The sequence below is a fragment of the Gallinula chloropus genome (assembly GCF_964237585.1).
Source record: "Gallinula chloropus genome assembly, chromosome: 12".
Classification (NCBI taxonomy): Eukaryota; Metazoa; Chordata; class Aves; order Gruiformes; family Rallidae; genus Gallinula; species Gallinula chloropus.
The window spans coordinates 4,925,694-4,952,417 of NC_140097.1; the positions used below are offsets into that span (position 1 = coordinate 4,925,694).

At 43.6% G+C, this 26,724-nt stretch overlaps 1 protein-coding gene across 1 annotated transcript in view; it reads left to right on the forward strand.

Annotated features, from left to right (window-relative positions):
* Positions 1-26,724, forward strand: part of FOXP1 (forkhead box P1) — a gene marked incomplete at its 3' end in the record, with an annotated part of 338,169 nt that overhangs the window by 256,218 nt on the left and 55,227 nt on the right. The window contains exons 5-8 of the mRNA XM_084269605.1: positions 9,661-9,798; positions 10,889-10,978; positions 16,414-16,573; positions 22,779-22,983. Of these exons, the coding sequence (XP_084125731.1) occupies positions 9,661-9,798; positions 10,889-10,978; positions 16,414-16,573; positions 22,779-22,983 (593 nt within the window). The remainder of the gene's footprint in view (positions 1-9,660; positions 9,799-10,888; positions 10,979-16,413; positions 16,574-22,778; positions 22,984-26,724) is intronic.

Below are 26,724 nucleotides of genomic sequence, written 5' to 3' on the forward strand. Positions count from 1 at the left end.
GTCGGGGCGTGCTGCTGCCTGGTGAAGAAATGGCTTTTGTTGACTGTGTTGTTTGTCGCAGTAGCAGCCTGGGAAGTGTCTAAGAGCAGGCACCCTCCTCGCAGCCAGCGGGAAAATCTGCTGTCAGAGGGGCTTTCGGTGATCTCCTGTGACTGCTTCCAAAAAAAAAAATCTCATTGATAAGGCTGCTGAGATGAAACCCAAATCCTGCCTAAACAGAGTAGCTGCCTTGGCCTAGACGGTGATAGAGCTGAACCGCAAACTGATTGGTCTGACACTTTATAATCAAAGTTGATTTATTGTTCATTAGTAGTGCATTAGCCCTTTCAGGCAAGACAGTTATTTGTGTAGTGGCCTGTCAAACAAAAGACCGCTAGCACCTGTCATTTCTAAACCATGAGATAAGCAAGCAGATATTAAGATAACGCAAACAGAAACACGCTGGAATGAGGTAAAGTTCTAGCAGTTTCCCTGTAAGAAATACAGTTTTATTTACCCTGCTCGTGTTTGGCACGGAGAGGAATTGGACTGTATAGAGGGAAGGCGTTCTCCTGCACCGGGACCATCGGGAGGAGAAGGCGTTGGGGATGCGCTGGGCGTGCGTGGCGTGTGGCTTCAGGGCACTTTGGAGGTGGGGAGGCAGCTTGGGGCAGATAACGGCTTGGGAACAAGCCGGCTGCCGATACGGAAGATGCGGATGCTGTTTCGTAGCCTTGATTTAATTTTGTTTGATTTTTGGGTTTAGCATGAGAGCAAGATTGAGGCGCTTCTTGTGTTTTGTCCCTGACTCCTGCCTCCTCTTCCCAATGGACAGATGTCATGAAATGTTGCTCTTACTGGCAGGGGTTAATTATATGAAAACTTGATGACATCACGGCAGAGCTGTGAGAATGTCAAAATACATCTGCTGCCATATTCAGACATATTGCTTTCCCTCTTCTCCCCCTATATCAGCTCCCCTCCCCTTCTCAAAAGGGAATGATCTCATGACATAAAACAGAAAACAACACAAGTGTCAAAAGAAAACAAAATTAGTGAACTTTTGTCTGCCACCATAGAAACGAGGATTAACTTATGTTATTCCAGAGCATGGAATGGAGACTATCTGCATGAGGATATATAGTGTATTGTCTTCTGTGAATTTTCATTTGACAGGGATTTTGGAGGCTGTGATCTTAATTAAATCTCAACTGACTCAAATAATGCATCTAAAGGCATGCAGTGTTGCGTAACCTTGCTGAGTTGGTAAACCATAAATCATCAGAAAGCTTATGATAGGAAGGGCTGCTTTGAAATATATTTTTTTTTCGTTGTTTGCTACAGTTGGCTTGTTTTTTTGGGGCTTGTTTAACATCCACCCTACCGTGCTGTACCACCGGGCCCTCCTTTTTTTTTTTCTCAAGCATAATTTTTTGGCTTTTTTTTAAAAAAAAAAAATAAAAGGGAAGCTCCCAGACACGCTCTGACCAGTCCCTCAGCTGAATTAAAGAGAAGTCACAAATATAATGGGATTGATGGGGAAGCAATAAAATCCCAGCGCTGGCTGGCTGGGAATCCCGCGGCTCGTAGGAAGAAGGTGTGGATGCCTCGCGTTGCTCTGCTGCTGGATGAGCCCTCTGCACATGTTAAAAGTACAACTCTACCCAGTTTATGCTGGGGTGTAACTAGTTATCAGGCACCGCTGTGGAGTCAGAACGCATCGCCCCTGGGTTGTAACGGGTCGCAGATGGATCATTGCGCTCATGGCCGGTGGGCTCTGACGTCTGCGCGGGTTGGGTTGGTTGTGTGCAAGGAAGAAGAGGGTTGCAACAGTTGCGTGGGGATGGTTGGAGGGGACTTGTAGGTGTTAAAAGTGATGTAGGGCAGTCAGAGAGATACCTTCTGCAGCGCTCCAACCTGGCAGGGCTCGAGCACCGGCGCTGCTTGAGAGGCATCTTGTTCTTAAAATACTGAAGCTAAACAAATTACTAGTTGGGTGTAAAATGCTGTAGCGCCCGTGTTTGTGCTTGCATGCCCTGGGCAGCCGAAGGAAAGGTAAGGGGAGAAGGATTTTTGCTTTCAGAAGTTCAAGGAGTTGCAAAGCCCTTGTGCTTTTCTTGCTTTCTTAGTTGTTTTTCGAGCTGCTGTAGACAAACCTGTGCTGGAAGGACACAGCACTTGGACTGACGTTAGGAGCGTGTTTCCCGGTAGCCAGATAACTTGGTGATGTTGTTTTCTCCCCTTTTTTTTTTTTGCTAGGGAAAAGTGGTAGCAGGGGGAGCTTTATCAACACCTGCAGAACTAGATTGTGGGAAAGTCCTGACACCATAAGCTAAATTTGTTATTGTTTGGTGAAAGGCTTGGCTGGTTTTGAGCAGTTTGTTTGTTTTATTGAAAGCAGAACTGCATTACTGGAAACTACTTTGCTGTAGTTGGGTTAAAATGCCCTGTACTGTTTTGTTTTTATAAGGTGCTTAACTTGCTCAGCTTCGCTTTCCAGTTATAAGGAAAGGGGAAGGGGGGGTGGAAATACATCATGCTCTCATCTGCAGATCGAAAGTGGCCGTGTAGGCTTTGGGGAGAGAGGTAGTGCTGGCAAGTAGCTATCTCTTCCCCAGCCCTTTTTTTTTTTTTACCCTTTCCAGCACAGTTTCCTCTGCTAGCAGGAGGATCTGTAGCTTGTGCTGAAGTTGAATGAATGTTAGAAAACCCAGCCTGGATATTGAACAAATAAGTGGAATTGCTAATTGCTCAATGCACTAGTTTCGGACGGATTTGCCTTCATTGATTAGGTAAGATGCTCTGTTATTTGGGAGGGGCGACACCCCCCTCCTCCCCAAACTGACAACGGGTTTTAATTTTTAAGCTTTATCTTGCCCTTAAATCTGAAACATCATTGTTCAAATAACTGAGAACAAGGTAAACCAACAACATCAAAAAGGTCGGCTTCTGTGATTTCTCAAGGGCTTGTTATTTTGTACTTTCCAATTCTATTTGATGTCTTGACAAAACAAGATGACACAAGGGAGAATACATTAAATTTTGATTTTCATCTAACCTGTTACAGTAGTGGCAGCTTAATTTCTTTTACTTTTTACCGAGGACGGCTTTTTGCACAATTACTCTAATTGCCACACCACTTTATGAGAAGGTTTCTTTACGGGTTTCCCATTTGCCTTGATTTTGTGAGGCATTTTTTTGAACGTGCTTTGACCTTTAACACGGCGAGCTCGCTGGTTGGAGTGTGTCTTCATTAGAAGTGAATCAGTGAATGGCAAGATTGTCAAAGAAGCAACTGATGTTTTCTCATTAGAATCTAATTTGCACCGTTGTGCTTAGCTGTGATGTTCAGCTGTAGGTGTCTGCCATAGGTGTGAAAAACTGCACATTTTAAGCAAATAAAGTTTACAACTGTTATGAAGGCTACGGTTGGAACCGGAGTGGCGAAGCCTAGCTGGGTGTTTCAGCAGAGCTCTGCTCTGTTTGGGAAATAAACAGCAGGATTTCACCAGGTGAATATATATATATTTTATATATATACTTATTTTTTTTCCCAAGAGCTCAAACCCCTTTTTATTCAGCTGGCCAGGACGATAACATGTCGTCTCAAACACCCCAAGTTTGAAGAGCAGGCAGCTATGGGTTCGACTCTTGTAGGAGAGTGGAGAGAGGGCTCATCCTGCCCTGGAAATCTGTCGGGAGTTGTAGTTCTGCTTAAAAAAATCTGCCATGGGAGGAGGGAGGGGAAGATGGGGGAACAACACCAGGAGTCCCTCTGTATAACACTTCCCTTTTGCTCACATGAAATTCTGGGCATATTAAATGTTGCCGGTTCAATCAGAGTCTTTTATTATTTAATTAAGCTCTCCTTAATGTATTAATGAATTAATACACAAATGTGAGGAGTCTGACATGATGATCAGTCTCAGTATATTAAGGGTGTTGGGGAGAGAGAGGGTTTTTCAAGGGCTTTCAGGGTATTTTGGATGTTTCTAAGCAGGATTGCTTTGGGTTTATTTGAGGCTTTTTTGGCAGAATATGTTGATCTAACATTTCCTTTCCTAAACTCTGGAAAAAAATACAGATGGATGTATTTATTATTATTATATTTTTTTCATTTAAACTGAATCATTATAAAATACCATCTCTGTTCAGAAACACATACAGCAGGTTGTAATTTTTCCTTTCGTGCTGGAGTGGGGAAACAAAACCGATAACTTTATAAAATGTGAAAAATTATGATGATAATCTCGAGGTTGAAATCTCACTCAGGTTATTAAATGCGACTTGGTTGTGTGTGTTCCGGTTTAGTCTCTATGTGACAAATGTTAGATGCAGAAAGGATTTAATTTATGTAAACTTTATATTTTTATGCAAATTAAATGGGTATTTATTATAGCAGAAACAATTATCCCGGCACTTAGTGAGAAACCTGGTATGCATGAGAAGTGGTAGATAAGATCAGATGTTTCATCTGTAAACAAATATGAAAATATTCCCGTTTTTCCTCAGCTAGAAGGGAAGAGGGAAGACAGCAGACATCCCGACATGCCGGGGAATGTCAGCATAGCCCATGGTACTGCCTTCCTCGGGTCAGGGGGAGATCCTCCCTCCTGATAAAACACAACAAACAAAATTATAATAATAAAATGCTAATTTAATTTTAAAGAGGGCTTCCCCCCCCCCCCCCCCCCCGCCTCCCCTCCTCTCTTAACAGGGAGTTGCATTGTTACAGAGAGAACAGTTATGCTAATACCAGACTACTTAGCTGATTTTACGTTAATACAATAAGCATTACCTGCCTTAATGCCTTGTGCTGTATTACAGCAAAATACCGAAGCCTAAAAGTGAGATTCCATTTCCCATCATGAAACAGCATCGCAGTTTCCGCCTGAATAATTCTAACCGGCATTTTGTTGTTGTTGTTGTCGTCGTCGTTGTTATTTTGGAGGATGAAATACTAAGGTCGGAAATGTTCTAGTCTCAGGATGGCAGCAGGTCCTGCCTTCAGCACTTCGTACTCTGCTGGGCTCTGCTCCGGCTTGTGGCATCGTGCTGCTCCGTTTGCTAGCGTGTCAGTGGTTTATCTTCTCCTCTGGCAGGAACCAAGCTGTCTTGCATTGTTTTGCCTGAGATTTGATTTTATTTTTTTACCATTTCAAATGTATTTCACATAATACCCTTCTCATAGGACAGCTCAGTTAATTTTTCTTTTTGCCTAGCTGTATGTATTAATATTTGTAGCCCCCCCCCTATTTTTTTTCCACCCATTCCTCAGCTCCTTGCTCTCTCTGTGCTCAGCTATGTTTTGCTCCGTTTAACTTTTATCACAAAATCTTTAACCAAGGAATTGCTGTTTGGAAATCCAAGGTGCCTGCTATGAGGTCTTACTGAAATCAAGTTTGAGCCTACATGGCAGGAGAAAAGGATTTTCTGGCAGGGTTATTCTTGATGAATTAAGGAAATCCTCCCCATCTTCCATGCATGCCTGCTAACAGTTAACAGGACCACAACCGTATCCGACACCGGAGGCACGCTGTGTGAAAATGGCTTTTTAAAATTTTTACTATTATTCTTTTTCCACCCCCCCCCCCCCCCCCCCCCACTTCCTACAAGATTAAACTACTTGAAATTATTTAGCTAGTATTTAACTATATTAATATCGGTGAAAATGGGGGAATGGAGATGATTAAATAGGACTAAATCATTTTCATCCCCATGACCCTTGTCTGGGTTGTATGGAGGAGTGACAAATGCATCCCTGCTGTAACTCCCTGGTGAAGTTAGAGGTGAACTTGGCCCAAGTTTGAGGAAGTTTTTTCCTTGGTGGGTCTCGCTTGTTTGTGGAGCTTGGAATTGGGGGAAGCGGAGGGGACTGCGGGGATCCATGGGGGCTTTGGGGGATGCGGAGAAACCAGCAGGCTGAACCCTGTGAGAAACACTGTCTGAAGACAATTGTGAGTATTAAAAGACATTTTTTGCCGTTGATGGTATTAGCATGTCAGCAGGTCTATACTAGCACAGCTCCCAAAGCCAAATCGCAGCTGTATTTTTACCTTTGCTGCCAGGTTTACATGCAGCTGGGTATCTACCACACCCTATTGTTATCAGTCAACAATACCCAAAGTAGTTCATTAATCCTATCAATAACAACAATCGTGTTCCGTGTGGAAAATAGAAATAAACAACTTTAAAAAAAAAAAAGAAGAGATTAATTTCTGCTCCACATGCTAACTTAGCATTCTTTAAATATATCTGCCAGTAGTTTAATTTGAACTTAACTCCCTGAAGGCAGTAAGACAGAATTATTTTAGTTCTTCATAAACTGCCTTCTGTGATTCATTGTTAACTCATAAAACATGCTCATTTTCATGTACTTAAACAGTTAAGCCATTTTTAAAGTTGGTTTGTAATTTTTTCTGGCAACACATTTAAGTTGACATCTAAGAGATAGAAATCTAAAATTAATTTATAGCCCCCCCCTCCCCCGTTCAGGTTTCATTTACTATCGGACAAAATATCAGAAATAAATATTTTTTATCTAACGTAATGTAAAGTATATTGCACAGTATCTAAAATAAAGTTTAGTTTTGACTGAATACACTCAAAAAGGGACCTATAAATATTAGAGAGCTGTAGTTAAGAACTTACATGACTGTTTTAAATACTATTGATTTAAACCACTGGCTAGATTTTATGAATCAAAGTGTAATTTCCAAGCTTTGGCTATATTTCTCATCGCTAAAGCACTCTCTCTTGTGTGCCTTTAGCAGCTTTCCAGACATTCAACACGGGATTAAATGATAGTAGTTACAATGATCAATAGGTTAAGACCGGTACAATCACTCTTACCGCTAATGACCTCGGTAGTAATGGGTAATAAAGTGTGGGCTATAATAGCCTATTGCTGGTGCTGCATGCCCTTTGATTCCTGGTATTACTAGGGACTAGCTACATGGAAAAGTTGGACGTTGGGAGTTGAGAGTGGATATATAGACCATCATTCTTAACTATTTAAACTCCTCAACCCCTGCGTGTGTCCACGTTTGTCCCGGACGTGTGTGTCATTTTTAACAGGGTAGTTTCTGGGGTTTTTTGAGTTTGTTTGCAAAAGGTTTCAGTAAGTTGCTTTCGTGAGCTGCTGAGGTACAGACTTTGGCTTAAAGGCGGCTGTTGGCCCTGTTTATAAATGGAAGGCAGGACCTTCTTCAGAGGTGCAGATGTGGTGTGAAAATGTGGTTTCAAATGGTAAAATGGAGTGGAGCGGGTCAATGCAAACTTGTACTCCTAGATGTGTCATTTACATATATATATAAAAACACAGATCTATGTATGTGTGTGTCTATATATATATAAAAGGGATTTTTTTTTTCTTGGTAGTTAAGTGCTTCTGTTCTAGCAGAGAGTGGGGAGCTAGGAGATTCTTCACCGGAAGGTACATGGCCAGTTTTCAAAGGTAGGGCCAAATCCTTAGATTTATCCCAAGATAAACATGCAAAAAAAAAAAAGCTGTGGAAGTGAATGGGAGTTGTCTCTGCATAGCTGACGGCAGAATGCGGCCCTTCGTATTAATCACTGATGTGTAGGGTTTACAGCACCCCACCCTATTCCTGTCTGCATCCCCACTTGTCGTCATAAATCTGACTGAAGAGTATTTGTGTTGTCTGTCTTCCAAGAAGGGCACAGAAAACATACTTAAACATGCTTCCTCTTCTGTTTGCTCAGTCCAACTTCAATGAAAGGTAGTACAAACCCCAGGGTAAAGTAAACTTCTCTGGGGATGAGAATAATGAAGGTGAGTCATGCTTCGGGGCAAAGATGGTGACGGCAGTATTTAATTAAATAATTTTCTACTCCCTGAAAAGTTTTTAACAGACTACAGATTAAGATATTTGGAATTCATGGGATTACCCATCCCCATGACTCAGTGTCCTCGGAACTGGTCCTGTGTGGCTAGGCGGTGGCACGGGCACGATGGCCGGTGGCTTTTCCCATAGGCACGGGCAAGCAACACTGGCCACGGGCGAGTAGCCAGTGGCTTTGGTGGAATTGGTGTTTGACCCATAATTAAATCCCCATTTGCCTGTGTTCACACCTGCCTGGACCACATTAGATACGTGGGAGGGCGCGGGATGTCAGAGACATGCGAGCCTTCGCTAGGCTTCGCTCAGGCAGAGGTTTTCCAGGCGGTGTCTGGCCCTGGCACACAACATGTACACAACAACACGGGGAGATGTGCGGTGTACAGGCATCTGACCTTCAGGAACCATTTTTAGTTCATCAAAATTAGTGATGCTGAGAAATCAGGACATCAGTGCATAATGACTGTGAAATTAGGAATGAGAGCTTGCTATGCAAATGACAGGACAAATCATGTGAAAAAGTCAAGATAAACTGCATATTAAGACATTATGTTACATAAAATTAATACTGCATTTCTCTCCTGCTTACTACTACACTGGAAGATATTCTTTTTTAAACTCCTTTATCTTCTGATCAGCTATTGTCTGCTGATTTTTTAAAAAGTGGTGCACGGAAAAAGTGCTAAACATATTATTACCTTTTATTGTAATACATGAGATGACAGGAGATCCTTTTTAGCAAAGTATATCCTTTACTGCTTTTAGTTTTGTGCTGTCACGTATTTGATTTGAAACTATAGAAAAGTAAGGTGCTTAAATATTACTGTTAGAACTCATAGGGGTTTTGTCTTTTCCTCTATTGTTTCTCCTCCCCCCCCCTCCCCTTTTCTTTTCCTTTTTTGGGGTGGAGGGTAGAGGGGTGGGTTTCTAGGGAAATAGTCTTCTTGCATTACTAGGACTGACAAAATGGTTCTCATGTAGTCTGCAAATTAAACACAAGTGCAGTGATTATTTTGAATAGCTAAATTACATTCTAGAAAGCTTGCAGAATTCATAGCATTGTCATTAGGTATCCGCTTGAATACAATTTGTGTAACCTTGGCCAAGACAGCCTGTCATTTTAATGTCAGTGTTTTATCTGAACAAGACATCATCCTTTCAGATACAGTGTACAGGTTCTTTGCAAAGATGCCCGTGCAGAAACGTGTTAACAGTTGCAAATATGAAATGCTATCAAGTTCATCACTGTAGCTGTTTGTCACTGAAATGTCATGGAAAGCGGCTTTTAATGGTATCTCACATAATATGAAAGAATTGAAGACATCTGTATGCTGGGTGAATATGGAATGGTAAAGACATCGTGGTAGGGCCTTTCTGTTCAAATTGCATAGGAGTCTAGTGCTGTTATTCACATCACTGAGCCTTCCTTCAATTTCCTTAAAAACCTGTCGTAATAGGGTCTAGATCCCATCAGCGCGGGATACTTGGCGGTTGGGTTTCTGTACGGAAGGCAAGGGCTTTCTGGGAAGGAAAGGACCTGCTTGACAGTTTCTTGTAAAAATAAATAAATCTGAACAGGGTTTACTGTATTGCTTGTTTTGAAGGATCTTCAACACAAGGATGTTTTATGAAAGGGGATTTTAGTCGCCAGGGTGATGTGGCCGGTACCTCGTACAGCCCACCACAGCAGGCATGGGACTGTCTCCTTCAACACCCTCCATGCCAGGCGTGGGCTCGCCTGGCACGGGGGTGGCGGGTGGCATGGTGGAGCTGCGGCGATGCGCCCTGACCCCTTCTTTGCTCTCCTCTTGTGCTGCAGGTTCCAGTGTCGGTGGCTATGATGACACCTCAAGTGATCACTCCCCAGCAAATGCAGCAGATCCTCCAGCAACAAGTGCTAACTCCCCAGCAACTCCAAGTCCTGCTCCAACAGCAGCAGGCACTCATGCTTCAACAGGTAATTGTTTCCTTAACAGCTGTTCTGGTGGCTCCTAGAGATACTGGAGAGCTTCGGCCCCCGGAACGTTCCCAGGGAATGAGGCTGTGCCCGCATCTCGGGTCTGTACCTCAGAGCAGCCATGCTCCGAGATGAACTGACTGCTCTTTTGTTTTTAATTCTAGAAATAGCTACTGGAAACAAATCCAGGGAGCAATGCTAGGAGTGTTTCCAAGATCAGCTAAATAATACAGATGCATATTTTAAGTGTCAGGGCTTCGGCAGATGTCCCTGTTGCTTTCCCTTGCGTTCCCCCAGAAAGCACGGTGTGCCCCAGCTAATTGGAATAAACTCAGTAGCAGGGTGATGCTTCCCCTTTAGACCTCTGTATGTCCGTCTGGATCTGCAGAGGACTCTGGAAACGGTGGCAGTATAAGTGAAGAGGTTCACAAGCTTCTTTTAGCCAGTGTCTGCTGTGTGGCGTGTCAGGGCTTCTCATGGCCCACGGTCCTTCTCCAGCTGAAAGTTGGCCGCTGCCGAGCCCCGAGCCTCCGTTATCATCGAGTAGGGCACAGCGGGGGCTCACGAACCCCGGGCGGGTGTCAGCATCTGCCCCAACCCAGGACCTGGTGTGCTGCCTCCGCTTCCCTCCTGCCCATGCCGGAGCGCTGCCTGCGCCGTGCACATCTGGGGAGCAGGGAGGAGGAGAGTGTTTCCCAGGATGTCTATGCATGTATTGAACAACACTTAATACAGTCAAACCCTATCATTTAGAAAGCATGTGTGTTTCACAACAGAGATTCGCCAGGCTCTCTCAGCAAGGGCATTTTGGCTTTGTTGTTACAATCAAAGGTCATTCCTTGCCTTATTTTAATTAGTTTGTGTAGAAAATGGTATGTTTTTCATCAGTTCATTTTGGAGATTACTTTTCAAACGATAATGCCAAGAATAGTCAGTGTGCACTGAATTTATTGTCGAGTTTCAAACTAAAGGTCAGACCATTACAGATAAAAGGATGCTATTTTTCAAATCACAGTTTGTGTGTTACACCAAAAGGGACACTGAATTGGCTCTCCACTTTGTTACTTACCATCTTCCCTTTTCTTTGTAGCAGCAGCTTCAAGAGTTTTATAAGAAACAACAGGAACAGTTGCAGCTTCAACTTTTACAGCAACAACATGCTGGAAAACAGCCTAAAGAGGTACAGACAATACCCATTTTACTTTCAAACCACAGATCCCTGGGGACTGTCTAGTGGCTATTAAACTGTCATTCATCTTATAAATGATTGCACAAGTGAACTGACTCTATCGGGTCTCAGCTTTCAGATTTAGAGTTATTGTCCTGTTTTCGCCTGTATTTTCCTGTGCTTTCCATTTGCTTGCTGCCACATATTTTATAGCAGGGGACCATGCCTTGATGTTCGGTATGAGCGCTGGAGCAAGCATCCAGACTTGTATCTTGGGAGAGTGCTTTCGGAAGTTAGTTATGGTGCAGAGGGGAGGGGGCAAGGCAGCAGGTCCAGACATGGTGCTGTCCTCTCTAAACTCTGCACAGCGCCCAGAGACGTTGAGTTTGGGCTCGTGGTTGCCAACCGCAGAGGTTCTGGTTGGATTTTCCTCACCGTGTGGGCTTAGCAGGAGGGACCATGCTGGAGCAGCGTCGCTGGTGATACTGGGAAGCGAGGTGTGAGATGTGGAGGTCGCGTGGGAACGCTGCTTGGTCATGGCATGGTGGCGGGAGACCTCGCTCTGATGCCACCATGGTCCATGGCAGGATCAGGCCAGGCCAGGATAGTTTCTGCCCATCCTTTAAATACAGTTTCCTTTCCAAATACCTGCCACATCCTGAATTTTGTTGATTTTGGTGTGCTAAAATCTCATTTTGCTGTCGTTGACATTTATTTTATAAGGCACTGAGTTCACCCCTCTAAGTCACAAGGAGTTTTGAGACTTCCACGTTCCGTTTGACATCAGTGCTGGCTTGGGGAGATCCTAGAAAGCTGCCTCTTGGCACGAGGCGCTGCGTGATGTCCTGTGATAGCAGCAGCGCTGGTGTGTTGCTTCACAAGCAGCACTACTCGATTCTCCCCCTGCCCCCCCCTCCCCCCCAGCAAAATTTCACCGAATCGTGCCACCTGTGCCAAGTTTTAACCCAGAGTGAATTTTTCCAGCTGAGTTATAAACCCCTGAAAATAGGGAGGGGAGGGGGGTTATAATGGAAACGCTGACACAACCTTAACCATAGCACGCTTACGGGCGCCACTATAATAAAAAGGGAACAGATTAAAAAGTGTCTAAAATGTAAATCTAAAGGACTAACAGTAATTAAAATGGAAATGGCACAGGGAGGGAAGGCATGTAATTGTGAGATATCACTGTGCAGAATGCTCTCAGCTTTGTTTTGCTGGCTGTTTTTCTAATTCAGTAGGGCTTACTCATCAGTGGCAGTTCAATGCGCGTTAATGACTCTGGGATGCAGGCATCACTCTGGACAAAGAAATGATTATTGTGCGGTCAAAAGAAGTTCAAAGACAAGAAGGGAATTTCAGTTTTTTCCTTAGAGATCCACATTCAAGAGCATATAAATTAAGCCAAATGTTAAAAACCACAGTCTGAAAGCTGACTTCAAAGTCACAACTCTCTAATTAATGAACTGCGAGCTTCAGTTTGGACAAGTCGTGGTTTGATGCGCCCATAAATCAACATGACAGGTCTGTTTCACAGTCTCAGACAGCGCTTGTCATTGAGTCACATCAGATGTAAACACAGCAGAAAAAAGAGGGAATATGAAGGAGGTGCAATTGATCAACAGAATTGGTAAAAACCCACTTTTGAAACGCATTATGCATGATCACAGGAAATGGCGATAGCCTCAAGAGGCTTTCTCCTTCTGCTGTTGCTTTTTTGAATCAGATTTCTAACAGCCTTCAAAAGGGAGAATAAGAATTATGGAGCTTCTCCCCTGTGGCTGGCAGGCAATAACCCCCTGTTGTTATTTTGTGCTTCTTTCTTTTCAAAGGCGTCAAAATTTAGTTTTTTAAAGATCTTTAACTCTATATTTGAAGACAAACAATAAAGGGCTGCCACTGTCATTCTTATCAGTTACCAGGGATTGTATTTTTTCTTTCTGTTGCCACTTCTTATTAACCTCTTATTTGGTCTATTAGACATAGTTTTGAATGCAAGCCTGCATGCTGGGAGAACATGAAAGTTCAGATGAGCTCAGAGGGCAGATAAAGAAATTTGAAGGGGAAAGTTACACAGCAGAATGAACGATAAAAGTTAACTCTTCTAAATTGCTGTTGTCAGACAGGAGAGCATCTCAGACACAAAGATGAGGGCTTGGAGCTTAAAGAAAAAATACTTTGTGTTAAAAAAAAAAAAGAGGAGAAGGGAAGTTAGACAATGTGATGGCATTTCAATATCTAACACACTGATTTACTGTGGTCGCACTTCTGATATTACACTATCGAAGGCAACAATAAGAAAGGACTCCTTCCTGTTTCAAGAAGAGCATTTTAACACGATAGCTGTTAAGAGAACAAGGGGCCCAAGTCTCTTCAGCTTTTTCCAGGGTTTGGGGAGGGATATTTTTGCTGAAGGTTTTCGTAGAGGCCTGTTTCAACGACGCATTTCATCCCACAGGTTTGCTCAGCCCTGATTTTCCTGCCTTAAGGAGGTTATTCTTGCCAAATTAGCATGCAAGCTCATCCTCTTTTTTCCTCTTTTTTATTCTCCCTCATCCCCCCAGTCTTTTTCTCCCCTCCCTCTCATACTAAAAACCGAGGGTCGGGACACATGGTGAGCAGTGCCGTGGTGGGGACCCGTCGGCTGCCGTGCTAACTAACGAGGGCCGGGTCTGTACCTTGACAGATGGAACAAGTGTATTCATGTACTGCACCCCCCCAGTCATTTTGTCAGTGCCTTGTCCTATTGTACCCTTGTGAAAGAAGGAAAACACAACAAATCTCCCAAGCCCCACTGGTAAAAGGGATCTGACCCCTGAGCTGGATAGCAGGCAGATCCCGGTAAGGGTTACGGTAGGTTTTACTCCAGGGCTGCGTGGCGTAGCAGAGGGTGAGTGTTGCACAGTGCCGGAGAGCAAGAAGTGCTGGGGCGAGACCTCAGCCCTGCCTCTTCTCCCCCCCTCCCCCCGCCCAAAATCGGGTCTCCCCAAAGCATGAGGGGGCTTTGAACCGCAGAAGGATCCCACCCGGTGCCGCGGCGCTGGACGGAGAGGGTTGTTTTCCGAACGGGGCCGTTTGTCCTCCGGCAGTTGTGACAGTTTATGTTAGGCAGTAGGGAGTAACCTAAGAAAGGAAAACAGACCTTTGACAGAAGCTTTAGGGAGGGGATCAAAAATGCAAGTTTTATCAGGATATTTCAGCATTTTAACACTGACTACTGACCTGACAACAGGACTGCACTGAGACCTTTTTTGTATGCATTCAATTGTGAGAAGTAAACAAACTGCCTTGTATCCTGTGTTTGGTAACTGGGTGGGGAGCGCAGTTTGGCAACGTGTCTTGCTTTTAAATTCTTTCTTGGACAATGGGCCTTGTATACTTTTATATCCTGGCTTTTCAAAGTAGAGAGTGTTCAAGAGCTTTTCTTAGGATAGCTGAGAAGACAACCAAACGGGCATCAGTCAACTTAAATTAAAGGGTTCTTTTAAAAAAATGCCCCAAATAATGGCAAAAACACCGTGCTAACTTTACACCTGGGTGGCAGATAGGTAAAACACAGCTTACTGCAACTGGATTTTTATGTAATGCCATTTATTATATATAAAAATGCATATTAAGTGCGTGTATATGTATTTAGAAAATGAGCATTTATGGAGGCAAACAGGACTTTAACTCTTAATGTGACTGTTGCCGGGGCTTGTGTTCACCTGGTGCTGTGGCAGATAGCTGCAGCCACTGGATCTGCCTGTGCAAGCTGTTGCAGAGAAATAGGAGCTCTTCTGACTTTCAGAACTGTGCCCTCCAAGCCGTAGGTTTTCTTTGGAAATCAGATTAAATGGGCTTTCAGTCAGTACAGGCGTGGGTATAGGGGTGGTGGCAGTGTCAAGGTTGATGGGGCAGGGTGGATCCAAACCCCTGGGTGATGTCCCTTGGTCCTACTCCATCACCTCAGCTGAGTTTTTCCCCCTGCTTTAGAGCAGCAGGGAACGGGGCCAGTGGTCCCCGGGCTCTGGGTCAGGGAAGTGGGACAAGTTGTTTGGGATCAGGCTGGTGTTTGTTTGGGAAAGTATATAGTTTTGTAAGAGTTAATTTTGTTTCCATAATTGTTAGCCATAATGTGTATAAGACCTCCACCTTGATACGATTCCTAGCAGATTAGGGATATTAGATAATTTCCTTCTATTTATTGTACTACTGCACTGTATTATCTTTCTATCACTCAGATAATTACTAAGGAAATCTACATTAATTTTTTTTGGCTAGCACAAGGAACTGCTAAACACTGGCATGATGTATTGATGTTTTACACAACAAAAGTTTTCCTCCTGTCATTGTACAATAAATAAAAAGATATTTATCAAAATGCAAAGCCTTTCATGGATTTTAAAGAACAAAGCAAATAAAATACAAGATGAGCATGGAAGCAAAACCTAGAGGCTTCCTTAACTGAACAAAATTAAGGACTCTGAAGCCTGGAGTACTGTACATATTAAACACTCACATTCAAGTAAGATGTTGTTTGCTAAATTATGAATGTGTGTAATTAAAATCTAGTGGCTGTTTCTATGAAAGATTTACAATGTTATTTCATCGTTTGTCATGGCTAATTAACAATATTAGATGAAGTTTTTCTTCTTCAAAGGTCTGATTTTTTCTCATTTATTTATGTCAGAAGTGATAAACAGAGTAGTTAAAAGCTTCTGTGGGTACAGTAGTGAAAAAAGCAACATGTTCTCTTACACCTCGAAGGTTCAAGGTTCACATCCCTGCGGAGTAAAGCAACTCCATCTTCTTTCTAGCGAGAATAATTAAAATTTTCAAAGTGCAGAAGTAGCAGCCTTAAATACAGCACAGAATAATTCCAAACACAACAGAAAGTACTGTGGGGCTTGATGGGTGAATGGGAGAGAGGAAGTGTAAAATGCCATCAGTGAAGCCAGTTGTGTTGCCTTAATAGTTGAGACAACCCTTGCACGAGCAAACAGAGCACGGGGCAGGGTGGCTTTTCATTGCATCTCTAAGTGTGGTGCGATCGTGTGGTGTGATTCTCACGTTGTACATGTTCCTTGCCTCGAAGAATTACCCAGGACACTCACAGCTGCCAGCAGCGTTTGCTTTACCCACCATGGAAATGCATCCGCTCCTGGGGTAAAGCACAACCGTGGGGACCAGGGGGACCAAGAAACGCTGCGTACATTTTTAATTGGGATGGCAGGAGGGATTTAGGCAGGATGAAAGCAGCCACCAGCGGTGGGAATCGACTGGTGCCCTGTAGTCAGCACCTATCCGTGCCTTGGGGTCTTTGCTACGGGGTGGTGGGCTCGCTAGCTTGCCTTCGTGCCAGATGACTGTGACTAGAAGTGTGTTGAGACATCCTCTGTTAATATTTGCTCTGTCTTGTCAAATGCACAGGGTTTTTAAAATATGTTTTTCCTTTTCTTTTCCAGCCCCAGCAACAGCAGGTGGCTACGCAGCAGTTGGCCTTTCAGCAGCAACTCTTACAGATGCAGCAGTTGCAACAGCAGCACCTCCTGTCTTTGCAGCGTCAGGGGCTGCTAACGATCCAGCCTGGCCAGCCTACTCTGCCTTTGCAACCCCTTGCACAAGGTAGGTGAGGGGGTTTGGGAGCTGCCGGCTGTCTGGCAAAGCGATAGCATGCGTGCACACACACATAAAATCGTCACTCAGTAAGAGAGGGAAGGAGATCTTGTAGGCTCATGAAATAATAAGCACAGAAAAATCCTGACAGGCAGGGTGGGCATTATAAAGGTATTTTTTGAGAAGGGCAGCACTGAAGTCGTGGATGCTCTGGCTAGCGGGAGGCAGGCGGTTTGGAGTTTGGTTTCAATTTGCACAGCTATTGCCAGTCTAGTGGACTCAGAGATGCTGGTTGTAGTAATCTGGGCTTGAAATCTTTCACAGGAGGCCTCTTGGTCGATTCTTGGTGCTGGGTTCATGGCTAAGGGTAGTGTGGGAGCAGCTTTCCCTTTTCAAAATGCAGTGTTCAGGCCCCTTCTGGTTCCAGCCTGGCAAGGAGCTGGGTGCAGAGGAGATCTGATCCCTGTGCTGCCGAACTGTAGCAATTTGATTGCCCTTCGCTGCAGCCGAGAGGCAGAGATGGCAGCATCTCCTCTCCATGCTCATTGACACAGCCTTCATTTCTCTGCCTGTGTGCAGCATAGCTTCATTCCCCACTCCGCACTGAGGCAAATTGGCATTAACTCCGTTTAATTTTAATGCTGTTATTGACAATTAGATCCTCCTACATCTTCATTCAGCCCTGTGCTCTGCAAGGAGTTACTGCTCTGCTGAAATCCCCAGTTGTATTTTCTTTAAGGATATTGATACATTGGAGGCCATAACTACCCAAATCGCAATACGTTTGGCAGGGGTTATAACCTGGGCTTTCTGTTCTCTTTTCCTTGAATTTATTTTTTTAAGCTGGGTTTGTCTGCAAGCCTTGGGACTTTCTAACAGACTTGCCTGAGCTCTGGCTCTTGTGATTAAGGCAGATTGTACAAAGTTGGCATGGCTCAAGGAAGACCAGGTCTTTCAACCACGATGCTGGTATTTCTGAATAATCGTGCCTTTTCCTTCCCTTGCCCCGTAATAAATTCAAACATCCACCTCAACAACATGAGTCAGCTTGGATTGAATGATTGGGGCTCTCCAGAGCAGCCTTAGGGCTGCTGCTAGTTGCTAAACCATCTAATGAGTTTAATTCAGCTCTGTTCAGTTAAATGGAGGGACGGGACGAGATCGCTTGTGTTCTTCACCCTCCTATTTGTGTGTGGCCGCAGAAGGAGCGCGAGGTGGCTGGTGTGGATAAAGGGAGGCAGAACTGGGGAGTGGAGTCTGCCTTGCAGTGTGGCTGATGGCATTTATTTAGGCTTATTTTTGCCTGAGCCGCAAAGGCATCCAAGCACCCAACTCCTGACTGGAGAAGCTAAGTTATTTGGGGACCTGATGCTTCCCTCTGCCAGGCTCGGTTAGTCTTTCCAACATCCCAAAGCTGAGTGCCTGGTCTAGACTAGTCCCGTGCCCGAGCTGGAAGCGGGTGGGTGGGAAGATGGTGCAGGATTGGAGCTGGCTTGTAGCTGGTCAGTCATGGTCAGTGTGTGGTATGATGGGGAAAAGGCATGAAATGAGTCCAGGGAAAAGGGCACGTAGGCGAAATGCCACTTAGACTTGCAAACCGCTGTAACGTGCGTTAATTACGCTTCAGATTTATCGTTGGAAACATCCCAGGCCGTTCCCACACACCCACCGGACTCAAGCTTCAACCTTTCTAATTTTTCCCACAGCTCCTATACTATTAAGTTTGCTCGGTAAGGTTCATCGTATAGTACATCAGTTAAGCTGTCCAGAGGAGGGCAATTGGGCAGTGACAAGACACGCTCACGTGTAATGTGAAAGAAATGAATGTGGTGATGCATGAAGTGTAATCTGTGCGGTAACACATCGGAGACACCAGTAGGTAATTCAGCAGTCGTGGCATTGATTGATATGGTTAGCAGGGTAGTGTAACTATTAGTCCTCGCCAAGAAGCGTATTTAAAACCTAAGGGGTGCCGACTTGCATGCAGGAGACGACGTAAACATGAGCAGAAAGGGCTGGTTCTTGTGGGGAAATGAGCTGTGAGTGTTGGGGGTGGCTGGAGCCGGGGGCTCGGCGGCGGGGGGAAAGAGTAACTTGAGAATTCAGGCAGGTTGCAGTATACAGAGCGATATTTTATTTTATTTTTTTTTTTATCAGAGAGACGATGCCTTAAAACTGATGTCATTATGAGGTTTAAATCAACTTTCTGCTTGCTTGAACATGGTCACCTGGGTATGGAGGTACAAGGACACAAAGAGGTTGAGCAACTCTGTTTGTCTTTGAGCCGGTGATACCTGGGGTTGGGAAATTGAGTTCCGTGAGCAGTAATCTGTCAACTGTCCCCACAACATACATTTTTTAAACCTGTGCCTACATTTTCTTTCATAATGAAGGGGACTAGTTGTCCTGAAAAATGCAATGAAGAGCCAGGGCTATAGTTTAAAATAATTGGTAATGGACGCTTCTTATTTAAGGGGGGGAAAAAATACCATCTCTTGTGGCCTTTTGTTTTCAGAACAGTTTGCAGGACTTGAGACGAGCACTGTAGATGTGCCTACAGAAAAATAAAATAAAATAAGCTCAGCCCTCTAGGAAATGTAGCTATGAATTCAGTTAAAAGCATTCTGCTTTTATTCTTAAGTAGCTGTAATAGTAACAAATGTTTCTAAGGGGGAGAATGCCGCTTCATGAGCGGTGTTTTTGTTATGTCTTTAGAACTAATACATTGTTTAAAGCCGGGTTTTAGTTTCATTTTAGTTTTTAGTGCTCGCCTATTGTCTTAACACAAAATAGCACATCCTTTAATGTTATATGTGTGTAATCTTTGCTGCTCTGTATTTAGGCACATCTATAATCTAGATTTTACATCTGTACGTAGTGGCAGTTTAAAAATAAACCACGTTTCAGCAGCGTTCCGAGCCCCGAGAGCTAGATCTTTAGTATCTGCAAAATGAAACTGCAAATCGCACTTCAGATCACCGGCGAGTGAAAATAATAGGACTGAGACATCCGGGTGCCCGATCTCTCCCATAGATTTGGCAGTTTTCAGGTCTAAATCCCGTTACCGGTACCTACGAAGTTGCAGCACCGGCAGCAGCGATCTCAAGTAATTGGCAGAGCAGTTCTGGGAATCTGACTTAGAATTTAGCTCTGGCTGTTAAAATGAAACTGTTAAATAGCAAGTTACATAATTTATTGCGAGGGTTCGTGGATCTATTTGACTTGCTTTTACCGTTTTTGTTCTATTATTTTATTTAACCATTTTGCCGGGTGAGTAATGAGCGTACCTTTGAGCTGCCCAGTTTGACAGGCTAGGTAGGGATTCTCCCTGGAATTACTCTAATAGAACTGAATTTGGGGAAGGAGGAGAGAGGCTTTTTTTCAAATTTTGTTTTATTAACCGAGTGATGTCAGTGATGTGGTCACTTCTAAGTGACGGGTTGTGTGCAGACCTGTATGACATCACAGTTAATTCTTTTTCTTGTTTTTTTCTTTTAATGTCACCCTGCTTGAAATCCTCCTTACTGTCTCCAGCATTTTTTCCTTGCACCCAGATGGGTGTTTTCTATAATTTTTTTTCAGCATATGCTATAGTATGAGTAGTACTAGTAAGTTACACCAAACCCCTTGACTTTGAGAGGATCTACAGCGAGGTATAAATACTACGTGCATGTATATTGTAATGGCTGTAACGCAGGCTTTTCCTTGGGATAGAGCATTAGTAGATCCAGAAGTGACCAAGGGGAGGGGAGAAAGGGGGGACAGGGAGAGGAGAGTGGGTGCAAGCCTGTCTCTAATTAAAACCCTGCAGAAAAACCAGATAAAGGGGGTGGTGGCAAAACGGGAGGTAGCGGGGGAAGAGCCAGTTATTCTTTCCCTATTTGCTTATTCTGGAAAATAAAAATAGGTGTCGACTCACACGGTCTCATATCAATATGTTATCACCAACAGACAAGTCTATTCACTATTGTTTCGATTGAGTAAACAGTGGTGTAAGGGTCAGCCGTGCTCACAGGTAATTGTTAGTGCGCAGACAGTCCTGTCAAGCGTGTTAGCTAAAAATACATTCCGCGCTGTCACTTCGCAAGGTGTTTGAAAATAATAGCCCCCATACAGGAAAACAGGACATAGGCTTGTGTACTGACCTTTTTCTTTGTTTAATTCGCTCGGAGGTTTAATTTCAGGGGACAAGTAATAATTGAATATGTCTAATAACTAAATGCTCATTTGGGACAAGATCCATCAAAATATAATTGGCGTTTGGGTCTGATGAAAGGAAGGTGACGTGGCTGTAGAGAAACGGATGTGTCTTAAGAGTATCTGATCGCTTAATGTATAAATTGAAGCCTCTCTCATAATATATATTAATTGCAGATACTTAAGGATTTTTAGCAATTTATATTTTTTTTGGTGGTGAACCGTTGCTGGAGACCAACTGTTTTTGTTAATGCTACTCGCAGAAAGGCGGGGAAGGTTATTGGTCTGTCGTGCAATAATTTACTCCTCTTTGATATGCAAACGATCCACGGTGAATATAAAAAAATCCTATCAGACTCATTTCACAGTTCTTAACCACTTAGATTCTCTGGAGTCTATCGCCTCATTAGACCAGTGCTCTCCAAAGCTAGCATAATTAAAATCTTTAACAGTTTAGCAAAGTAAAGATGTTTGGCTGATCACGTTGAGATGATTATCTATCCATTGTATTCTAAATGACAAAAATAAATTAAATTTAGACCTTGGCATTTTTTATTATGTGTTTCAAATGAATATAATGCACACTGCCTTTTCTCTTTTTTTTTATTATTTTTTATTATTATTATTTCAGTACCTTAGGTTTGGTGAGATACACGCCTGTGTGAGCTGCTGCTATACGCTCAGAAAATGGCAGGTTTCCTTAGGGTAGCTCCAGTGCTACGCTACGCTGAAACAATGAACAGCCATCCAAATGATGGTCTGGAAGCAAAGTGATGAGAAACCTCTTTCAAAATACACAGGGCCTGGCTTTTATTAATTTTTTCCCCCCTGAATATTGCAGTGATGTGGCTCTACTGCTAATTTTTATTTTTTTCCCATGGCCTTCTCTGAAAGAAGCACCGCAACGGCCTTCAGTGAGAGAAACTTGACTTGTTTGATCATGTCACAAACATCAGCTGTATCCAAAAGCATGAGCTCAGCGTGAGCCCGTGTCACGCTGACGCCTGCAGCTCCTTCTGGCCTCCTGTTTCACCCACTGGAGTTTGCAAAGTTTTCCCTTGCCTTATGTATCAGCTGCAACGTCCTGAGCCTGGTGTCCACTTGGGCACAATTTTAAAAATAATACTTTTTTTTATAATTATTATTTCTTGAAGCTTATTTTATGTTTTCGTTTCACTTTTGAATGGCTCATTAGCATTGATCTAAGAAATGACAGTAATAATAGTGTTACTTGTATAGAAAGTTATACAGTTTTTCAGTAGACACATCCATCAATTAAGTGAGCAGTTCGAGAAACCAAAATTAATGAGAAAGATAGGTGTGTTAATGAAATAATCATAGTATAATCAATTTGACTGTTAAAATTTGAAAAGCATTTCAGGAAGACAATATGAATTCATAATTTATGTCTAAAAGTGATTAATAAAAACTGTATTTAATAACAAAGCTATTTGTCATCATTTAAAACTTAAGCACAAAATTAGTCATATTGTGGTTCCTGTTGTCATAATAATAAAGCTGAGTGGTTGGGTTTTTTTTCCCCAAGACCTTCCTTTCTTTTTAAACAGGTTAGAAAGTATTCACTTCACTTAAAAAAACCCAAAATAAATTGTATATTTTAAAAAACAATGTCTCTGGCTGACTGCAGGGTAGCCCTTGGCTAGCTTGCTGCCAGCCTTGGTGTGAGCCCAAATAGGGGCTCTGAAATGAGCCCTCCCTGATTTTAATTATAAATAATAATAATAATTAGCGTGGAGTTTGGGGTGGGCGTGCTGTTGTACCCCAGATTTTGGTTGTGTAGGTAGTGCAGGTGCTGCACTGGCTACCTCAGCAGTGGTGCTCAGCATTAGCCTTTAGATATTAAAAAAAAAACCCCAAACCCATGTGCAAAAACACACACACACACACATGCAAAACTAACACTAGGCTTTGTTTACTGACTCTTTGATTTAATTACTGTTTGAAGACGGCCGAATTAGCTGTTAATTGATTTAATTATCCAATTTGTTTGTTTCAGGCATGATTCCAACAGAACTGCAGCAGCTCTGGAAGGAAGTGACAAGCTCGCACACAGCGGAGGAGGCAGCCAGCAACAACCACAGCAGCCTGGACCTGTCCACCACCTGCGTCTCCTCCTCCGCGCCGTCTAAGACCTCCTTAATCATCAACCCGCACGCCTCAACTAATGGACAGCTATCGGTCCACACTCCTAAACGGGAGAGGTAGGTGCTGGTGAGGTTTCCATCCCGTGAGCATCTCGGAGCCTCGTGCCGAAATGATGGAGAAATTGTTGGGAGCAGTGGCCAACAGTCTTGGCCTCGGATTTGTCCTCCCTGTCTTGCTCTGTCTGCTTTTGGCGTGGTTGAATAGAGTCTCCACTGGGCAGAATGGGCTCCTTTTGTTCAGACCTTTATGGCTTGTTAATTGGATCAATGTGGGCACAATTAGCTAATTAGAAGTGCATTGGATAAGGGTTTTGGAAGAACTGTGAAGAGCATAAGTTGGGAGGGGGTTTGTTTGGGGGGTTTTTTTGAGTTCTGCATCCAGGCTGGTGGTGTTCTCCATGTGCTTTGGGTTTGCAGGCTGGAGGTGAGGAAAAAAAGCTCATGCATCGGTCAGTACAGGCTGTTTTACCACCCTTTTTTCTGCCAAATATCAGCATCTCCTCTCCTCATTGCCTTTTTTCACTCAGTATTTACCTGCTTTCGCAAGACAGGATAGGCTTGAGTTCTCCAGGTTTCTCTAAAACAAAGTGGTTTGGTTTTTTTCTTAAAGCACTGATAAAATTAGCTAACTGGTGTTGTTGGCTTTTAAAAGTGTGAGTTAATTTATACTTGCTAGGCTTGCATTGTTAAAAGAAATGGCTTAAATCAGGGGTTGTCTGTTGACGCGCTTCTCGGCGCGGGCTCTGCTTTATTCGAAAGGATGCTTTATTGCAGGTTTGTTTCTTTACACCCCCAGATTTCACTGAGGCGTGTCTAACAACATAACTTTTGCTTACGGTGAGGTAGACGGGCCCAGGAGCTCAGGCCGTGGGTGTCAGTGTCTGCTGCAGCCTCAGCATCGCTGCTGGAGGAGGAGGAGGAGAAGAAGGGTCTCCGGAGCACACGAGCGGTGTAGGCACGCCAGGGAGGGCAGTGCTTCTTTGCATTCAGGAGAGTCCCTTTGCCCATCTAGAAATGTTACAGCAGACACTAGTGAAAGCTGGATTTTATGGAAACTGATGGCTTTGTCTTTCCGTCCTCCTTTCATTCATTAGAAAGAGGATAATGGAATTTTTAAGCCATAGAGTTTATATTTCTGGTGGTCTGAGAGTAGATTGATAGGGAAGCTATATAAATACCTCTTATATCTTTCTAATATTAAGAAAATAGTGCTGTTGGGAATAGATAGATTTTAAAGGAGCACACCACTGCTGAAAGAACTGCTCTGTGTATAAGGCATAATTTTATACCCACTGCAAGGATGTGTGGGGGAACATTAGTGTATACATTTATAATGCACATTAAGTGTCAAGGACGAGGTTTTTCCATGGGATACTGAAAACAATTTGATGTTTATTAAACAATTATATTTGCTTTTTGTGGCATATAGAGCTGAACAAGATGGGTTTATGATTTTCCAGTAAATTTTTTATCTCTGGTTTTTCTTACTGGGTATATAAAATAAAAACCCAAGGCAACGAAATGGATCTTCTGTCCCAGAACTGAGGCATGTGCTGTCTGCTGATGGCAGTCTGATGGAGGAAACGGTGTGCCAGTGCTGTTAAGTTTGAAATGCAGTGGAAATACAGGAATCTGCTCTAGAGTAGAAATTTTCTCTGTGTATACTGTCAAGCACAACTGGAAATCCACATGTCTGAGTCCTGTAATTGCAACCTGGAGCCAACTGGGATCTAAAAACAAGATGATATGCATTTCTTTTATTAGTAAAATTCCAAATAAATTAATTAGGAAAGCATAAACATGCCCTGGTACTGTTTGAGACTGTACAGGTTAGAAAACTTTAAATCCTCAGCAACTAAATTGATCACTGTATTGTTAAAGCTTGCAATTATACTTTTCTAATGTATCTTAGCTAGTTCTCTACAAGATCAAAGTACAAAAATAGGAATATTTAGGAATACAAATAAGAGAGCTACAGACTTGGCTGTATCTCGCCTCTGCTTGGTTTACGCCATCCATTTGCTGCAGTGATTGAATTACATCTTTATCCATAAGTAGAGCAGGAGACTACGCGCAGAAGAATGCCTCCTGATGCACTTAAGGGTTTTGTTGCAGTCACATCAGGCCCCGTGGTGCCTGCCTGGATTTCATGTGACACAGAAGCTCCTCTTGCTGAGATGCGTTGCGCTGCCTTCCTTTCCAAAGGGCTGTTTGTCTGAGGGCAGGGCGTTCGGGGTGGCAGGTGAGCAGTGAGGAAGGAGTAGCTGTGTTCCACTGCCAGGTGGGTATGTGGAAGCCCACAGGAAGGGGATGTTTTAGCTTGCTTTAAAAAAAATGAGAGCATGTGCAGGGTTGTGGGCACTTTCTGATCGCAAAGGTTAGGACTAGACAAAAATCCCAGGGCTGATGGGAGACTGACTTTGCTGCACTTAGGGCACCCATGGACTTTGCATCTGGTTCAGCCCAACAGCTGAGCTTGCGAATCCAGGGGAGTTGTGGTGGTGGTCCTGAGCCCAAGCTCAGGTCAGATGGAGCTGTAGAAGGGCTCCCAAGGGCCATACCAGCCCCTCTATCTCCTGTCTCACAAGTCCACAGCTTGGGCTGGCCAGGGCAGGTTTTTGGGTTGTAGCTTTCTCTCTCTCATTCCTCCACCTTCCTTGCAACTGGCTGTTGGCTTTGGTCTGATACAACCAAGGGCTATTTATTTAGATTTAAACAACAATAAAAAGCACATAGTAAAAGCTGTAAGTGTCCTAAGAGTTAAGCACAGCAACATCATAACGACTGCCCAGCAGCAATAAATAATCATATACAGGTAACATTAACTTTTAGGGTGTGTTGTAAAGCTGTTTTTCCCCTCTTCCTCTTGGGCTTTTGAGAAGGAGTGGGCCGCAGGAGACGAGTTGGTTATGTGGGAGTTACTATCATGGCTGTCATCTCTGGCACACGTCACAGGGATAGTTCAGGCTGTGTTTTACGGAGTTCCTGATCCCACAGGTCAGGTTGCGAGGCTGCTCGAGACCCACAAGACAGGAGGCACTCAGCTGACTGCTGTGGCAGCGGAGGCACCTGCGTAAAAGTCATCGGGGGAGCAGCAGAGTCTTGGGTGAAAACACGTTTTGGATATAAACAAGGGGTTGAAAATAGCAGGAGAAATAGTCATTGGCTGCTCAGCATGCCTGTGTGTCGCCCTGCCACGGGCGCACCGCGTCACAGCTGTGCGCAGCAAAGCTTTAGATGTGGGGAGGCTGCAGTGGTGTCACCGGTGACACTGGCCACAGCAGGGGCTGCTGTGCTTGAGCTGAGGGACAGAAAAAGTTCTCCTTTATGGCAAAAAAGTGAATGGCATGCAGGTGGCCAGAGTCACCCTGGGACATTTGGAAAGCCAAAATGCATTTGGAAGCAGGAGGCATCCTCCAGGCCAGGGAGCATCGCGGGGCTGCTCTTGGTGTCTGCGTGTATGGCTTTCAGAGAAATTAAACAATTCCAGCCATAAATAATGGGTTAATGCTTTCATTCATTTGGGCTTTAAATGTATATCACATCCATGCTTTTGTCCCACATTTTGCCCAGTTTCTGTAAGTAGCAGCAGCAGCAGCTCTGGGGTTTGGTGCACAGCAATCTGTTAAGGAGATAAATAATCTGCTTTGGCATGACACTCCTACTCTCCTCTTTAATTTGTCTTACACAAGGAAAATTATAATTAAATCATTCAGGGTAAACCCTTGAGTGTAGAGAAGGAAAAAACACACTTTGGTAAAGATTGCCAATAGAGACCAACTTCCCTGTTGTGCCGTG